This window comes from Colletotrichum abscissum (genome assembly GCF_030869225.1).
Source record: "Colletotrichum abscissum strain IMI 504890 chromosome Unknown Scaffold_27.1, whole genome shotgun sequence".
NCBI lineage: Eukaryota > Fungi > Ascomycota > Sordariomycetes > Glomerellales > Glomerellaceae > Colletotrichum > Colletotrichum abscissum.
Window position 1 is genome coordinate 694,020 of NW_026850176.1, and position 6,268 is coordinate 700,287.

At 54.1% G+C, this 6,268-nt stretch overlaps 3 protein-coding genes across 3 annotated transcripts; all 3 read left to right on the forward strand.

Moving 5' to 3' along the window:
* Positions 1-1,863: 1,863 nt before the first annotated feature.
* CABS01_10661 (uncharacterized protein) lies at positions 1,864-3,520 on the forward strand (the record flags this gene model as incomplete). Its single annotated transcript, XM_060544016.1, has 2 exons — positions 1,864-3,151; positions 3,210-3,520. The coding sequence occupies 2 exons, from the start codon at positions 1,864-1,866 to the stop codon at positions 3,518-3,520; spliced, it is 1,599 nt and encodes a 532-aa protein (XP_060399218.1).
* Positions 3,521-4,938: 1,418 nt separating this feature from the next.
* Positions 4,939-5,839, forward strand: CABS01_10662 (sorting nexin-3; the record flags this gene model as incomplete). Its single annotated transcript, XM_060544017.1, has 3 exons — positions 4,939-5,172; positions 5,362-5,683; positions 5,811-5,839. Coding segments are annotated over 3 exons (585 nt in total), but the record flags the coding sequence as incomplete, so codon positions are not given.
* Positions 5,840-6,033: 194 nt separating this feature from the next.
* On the forward strand, positions 6,034-6,141 carry CABS01_10663 (uncharacterized protein; the record flags this gene model as incomplete). Its single annotated transcript, XM_060544018.1, has 1 exon — positions 6,034-6,141. One exon carries the CDS (start codon positions 6,034-6,036, stop codon positions 6,139-6,141), a length of 108 nt encoding a protein of 35 aa, XP_060399220.1.
* Between the last annotated feature and the right edge of the window lie 127 nt (positions 6,142-6,268).

A 6,268-nucleotide genomic window follows, 5' to 3' on the forward strand; every position in this document is an offset into this window, starting at 1 on the left:
CGAATTGACAGTGAACGTGATCCCTAAAAAGCTCGGGTAAGGGGGGGACCCGTGGACGCGTATATTTGGACCACCTTACACCCCACCGATGCGCCGGGGGTTATCTTTGGAAGTTTGCCAATCTGAGGTCAGAAGCACTTTACGCGCTTCACGGTGGTACCGATTGATTGTCAATCAGCATGTGAGGTGGTAGCGAAGCCCTGGACCCCAACTACTCATACCTACACCGTAAGGTAGGTATTGTTTAGATGTTCCTCCACATAACCGTCAGAGCGCAATACTCTCCATTGATCTTGTCCTCGATCTAACGTACAAGAAGACACGGTTGTTGTTGGACAAGTGTCCTTAACACGAGAGAGCTATCCATAAACGTACCTTGGAGATAAAATAAATTTTAGCCCGTCCAATGTCTTGGAGTACCTGCTTTGGAGCTGCGTTATCTTAGCTCCGGCCGCGTACCCGTGCTCCTCTAGCGCCAAATGTAGACGGCGGGAGACGTGCTGTGGCTGCCCATTGTTCTTTCTGCGCCCGGCCTCAAATACCTAAGGTACCTATCCCAACTAGGTACTGACAGAGTTCAGCTTTTCATCCGCCTAGGCGTAGACGCACTGGCGCCATGGACCCCATCCATGCTCTCCATGTCCACTATTGATGGACGCTGGCCTGTGCACCGGTGCAATGCGGCTGAAAAAGAGACGGCGTACATAAGGCAACTCTACCTCACACAACTTCACCTAGGCCTATCCTTCTCAACTGCACCAAATGGCCCCACAATCTATTTCCATTGCAGCAGTGTTACGCACCGCATATGGAGGTTTCGACGTCGATTTTAGCCCCCATATGCAGAACGCGATGAAAACATCGCCATGGCCACCAACTAGCCTTTCTGCCTCTGGTGAATAACTGGCCAGCCTCGAGACATCATAAAGCCACCTTGCTCGAGCCTCAAAGGGCTGGAGAGCGAGTGGCACGCGTTGAGCGGCTGTTCAATGCCTCGCCAAGGTATGTGAGCAGGTGGAATTTGGGATATCGGAATGCAGCTTCAACGGCATCCCTTCATTCTTAGACATATGCCTCTGATGACAATCCCTTGCTTCCCGCTTTGAGACAACTCCTAGAAGCAGAAATCATGATTGGCTCAGAACTTACTCAAGACCATCGATCTTGGTTCATGCAAAAGATGTCAACCAAACTCTTGAAAGGCCGGGGGTTCGGAAGAAGTGGTTAACGCACTGCCGTGGTGTAAGTGAGAGAAGCTTGACGGCACTCCGAGGACCAACAGACTTACCTACTTACTTCCACATCGATAAGAAGAGTCTAGACCAAAAGATATCATCATCCATCATTCATTGGAAGAAAGATGCAAAAGCTCAGCCCCCCTCACGGGGAGCCTACGAAAATCACTAGATCATTGTTACGTACTATCCCTCAGTTGTAACCTATAACGATACTAGCGATTTTTCACGAGACTCGGACTCGTGACCCATGGGAGCGGGGCAATTCAAACGAGGACATTCCCCGCCACGCCATGGGCCTTGGTGAAGATAATGAGCAACATTGTTCACTATGAAGGTAAGATAGGTGTCATGGAGAACCACCTGCCACCTGAGGTTGTTCACAGGACCCAAGATGGCCAAATGCGACGAATATGCAGGTGGAAACCAGTATGGCCCGTGCACCGCGTCCTCCCAAAAATCGGCTGACTAAGATACTTGCCAGCCGGTTCGGCGTCGAGGTTGCCTGGGAACCTCCGAAAAAAGTTAACGAACGCGGCTGGTGAGCTTTGCCTTCGTTTCGACTTCCACCCAACGCGCCGCCTCCTGACGACATCATTCCGAACTGCGAGCGCCCTCCTCACACAACATGGCCTCGACTGCGACGAACGGCGACGCCGCCGCCGTGTTGGACGAACTCAAGCCTCCTACCGGTGTTGTTCTGCCGCCTCGCGAGATTCGTAATGTTCTCGAAAAGACGGCAGGTTACGTTGCGCGAAACGGTCTCATCTTTGAGGACAGAATTCGCGAAAAGGAGCGCTCCAACCCCAAATTCAGTTTCCTTAACAACACCGACGCATACCATGCATTCTATCAGTGGCGCCTTGATGAGATCAAGGCCGGCCGCGGCACCGCCATCGCAGCAGGACGCGCCAACGAAGCAGCAGCACCCGTCGAGCAGAAGCCCCAAGGCCCGCCCAAGCCTCCCGATTTCCAGTTCTCGGCCCGCATGCCGCGCATCAATCAGAAGGATCTCGAGGTCATCCGATTGACCGCCCTATTTGTCGCGAAGAATGGTCGCCAGTTTATGACCCAGCTCGCCCAACGCGAGGCCGGCAACCCCCAGTTCCAATTCCTCATTCCGAACCACACGTTCCACAACTTTTTCCAACATCAGGTCGACCAGTACACAGCGTTATTGAGAGCCAGCGGCTTGGGTGGCGAAGGCGGCAAGATTGAGCAAGAGAGGATCAACCATATCCAGCAAAACATCGACGACAAGTACCATGTTCTGAGCCGCGCGAAGCAACGTGCCGAGTACTCAAAGTTCCAGGAAGTTGAGAAGGTAAAGAAAGAGGAGGAAGACGAGAAGAAGAAGCTTGAGTTTGCCCGGATCGACTGGAACGACTTTGTGGTTGTCGAGACTATTGTCTTCACAGATGCCGACGAGTCCGCGAACCTGCCGCCTCCGACGAATCTTTCCGAACTGCAATACGCTTCCCTTGAGGAGAGGAACAAGGCATCATTAACCAATCTTCGCATTGAGGAGGCCATGCCCGATGAGGAGACCTCGTACAACGCCTACCCCCAGACCTCTCAGACGTTACCAGTTCACACTGGCTATGCGCCTCAGCAGCAGCAGCAGCAATTCCAGGCGCAAGCCCCAGTAGGCTTCCAAGGATATCCAGACGGCACACCGCGACGATCAGCAGAAGAGGAGGAGGAAGAGCGGAGGATCCAGGAGAGGACAGAGGCACGTGCCCGGGAACAACAAGCACGCGCTGAAGCTCGTGGCGGAACTGCTCCGATGAAGATTAAAGAGAACTACGTGCCCCGCGCACTCCAACGAGCGGCCAACAAACAGAGTGTCCAGATGGCACTATGCCCGAACTGCAAGCAGCAAATTCCCATGGATGAGCTGCAGGATCATATGAGGAGTAAGCCTGACATCTGCCTTGCAGAATGAAATTTGAATTTTGCTAACAGTTTCTGTAGTTGAACTGCTGGACCCTCAATGGAAGGACCAAAAGGCAAAGGCAGAAGCTAGATACTCCACGACCAACTTGTCCACGGCGGATGTCGCAAACAACTTGAAGCGACTTGCCAGTCAGAGAAGCGACGTCTTTGACGGCGTCACCGGCCAACCCCTGTCGGAAGAAGAGGCTGCTCGGCGCAAAAAGGCCACGATTCATAGTTTCGATGGTAATCCTGATGGCAAGAGCCAGGCTCACATCAACCACCTGCACAACCTGAATGTCGAGGAGCAGATCCGTGCTATTCACCAGAGATTTGCGGACAAGAAGTGAGCGGGTAGGGGCCAACGATGGCTGGATCGATCGGGCAAGACGCACGTCTCAGATGCCAAAGTCTGAGGTCGTGAGCATTTCGGACATGAAATGACGGCGTGAACTCCTTCGGCTGGAGGAGGTTACTGAAGCTGAAGCTGTCAGAACCAGGCTTCGGGAACGTGGCGGATTCAGTGTACAAACACGAATAGAGGATTGGCTTGGAGGTGAGAACTCGGCGTTTACTGGTTGCTTATTTTCAGAGGACTCATGTCGCCCCAGCATCATCCTACCCATTTACCACCGGTCTATGGCGTCTGCTGCGGCGAGCAGTGTGATCCCGACGCCGGAAGACTGGAATGGTCGAGGCCCACTGGCCGCGAGACGTGAGCAGGGTGCCTTAGCAGTGGTCCAACATACACACTGCACCTGCTGGTGGTCAATGAATGTATTTGTATGCTAGCATCGAGGAGTGGACGAATATGGCACACGAGGCTAAGATACAATGAGGGCGATCTGCAGAAAGAAAGGTAGTTCAGAAAAGTTGGGGTTCTGCTGAATGGGGTAAAAGATATCTATTTTAGCAACACGAATCCAACCTTAATTCCAACAGCAGCTTGAGATTTGGTTGGAACCCAGGGAGTCCTGTGAAACTTATAAAATGCGAGGAAAGAAAGGAAGACCATTGAACCAACAGTCCAGTTTTACTTTCCTTGCTACACACCCAGACTCGTTCAATCGAAGTGAAAGTGGTGTGTATAACTGAGTAGTTACTTACCCTTACTTGCTGTGCACTTGGGAACTCCAGAAATACGTCCCGGTCCACAAGGCACCCCCACCTGCTCAATTGGGCAGCGCTACCCCGTACCGCTGTCCGTACCGCTCACAGTTACGAGGAAGTGCCCCCCACCTCGTACCCTCAGACGGCGCATCGGCTCAGCCTCCTCCTCCCAATAATCAAGCAAACCGGTCTGTTGCGGCAGCGGCCGGGACTGGCGTTCGTCATATCGCTCCCCCGCAATTCCACCAGCTACAGTAAGGTGACAGGCACCCAAGGACCAAGGTAAACCACGCCGCACACTGCTTGATTGCTGCCACCCATTTTTGTCGTAATCGGCCGCACTTCGCACCCGCCTTGATTCCCCCACCTCCCTCCCACCTCGACATTTTTTCCCACAACGAACAACCCAACTTCACCTCACATCGCCTCGCCTCGGAACAAAGGTCCCAGTCACACGACAAGTCTCACCGGTTCGTAGCAGACAATAGCTACAGGAAAGAGAAGGAGCAGGGTATCCCGGAACAGCAGTCAGCACAGAAGAGAGCAGCCGTTTCCACCGAACCCGATATCGCGCTTGCGCATACCGTACCTCGACGACAGACTCCACGCCCTCTCCCCCGCCCATCCCTCGCGCGAAAGAACGTGAGAAACAAACAGCCGCCTCGCCGACCGCAACTCCCCTCTTCCCACCGAGGACAAAGCCGCCAAAACGGATTCCGGAAGCCAGAACGCCGCTCGCGCTCCCAGCGCTGAGCCCACTTCTCCCACCTCCCCGACCGGATCACAGGCCTCGCCGCGCTTTCACCGGCCCATCATGCAGGCAATGCCGGATAACCGACAACAGTCTTTTGACGAAATCTACGGCCCGCCGGAGAACTTTCTCGAGATCGAGGTGAGAAACGTCCAGCAAGCTTTCCACAGCTGCAGCGCAACCCCCGGTCCTCTCTAGCCTGTCACGATAATCCCTCTCCAATGCTCTCTATTCGCCCTTCCCACGGCTCGCCTGCCCGGCCATTGTCGCATGCGCCCAGAAGCAAGGGATCTAGTTCACACAATCTAACAAACCTCCTTTCCCCTCTAGGTCCGCAACCCCAGAACCCACGGCATGGGCCGCAGCATGTACACCGACTACGAGATTGTCTGCCGCACCAACATCCCCGCCTTCAAGCTCCGCGCCTCGAGCGTGCGCCGCCGCTACTCCGACTTTGAGTACTTCCGCGACATCCTCGAGCGCGAGAGCGCCCGCGTCACCATCCCGCCCTTGCCCGGCAAGGTGTTTACGAACCGCTTCAGCGACGACGTCATCGAGGGCCGCCGCGCCGGCCTCGAAAAGTTCTTGCGCATCGTCGTCGGACACCCGCTTCTGCAGACGGGCAGCAAGGTCTTGGCCGCTTTTGTTCAAGGTAAGGGCTGGCTTTCTGGCTTGTGATTATCTACGCACAGTCTTTGGTGATGCTGCGCTTGGCTATCGGGGTGGATTGCAACGATATCGAGGCGTAGAAGGCATGAACTGACGTGATTTTGGGACAGATCCCAACTGGGACCGCAACGCGTGGTGACTGAAGCTCCGCGTCAGCTTCTCCTCGTCTGTTTCGCGATCACCGAATAAACTGCGCAAGAGGCCGCCCAAGCACCATCGCACCGACACGCAGCTCGAAGAAGGGCTGACTGCGAAGAGCTCCATCTCTTATGAATGAGCCCCTTTGAACGCCTGGGTTATTGTTTGGAACCTGGGACGTGGGTGGACCCTGGGATGCGTGTGGATTGGACAAAAATTGAAGGGTGGTATAAAAGCAAATGGGGGGTTCAGTCAATGTCTACGGCCATTGGTGTGCGAGTTTTCTCTTTCTTCTTGTTCTAGTAATGTGAGGATACTCAAAGTTTGCCGGCATCTTTGACTTCGTATCGGGAATGCGAATCTTGCTGATACATGAGTTCTGATGAGTTGATATGGACGTCACGTTTTGAAAACAGGGCCCGTAGTTGAG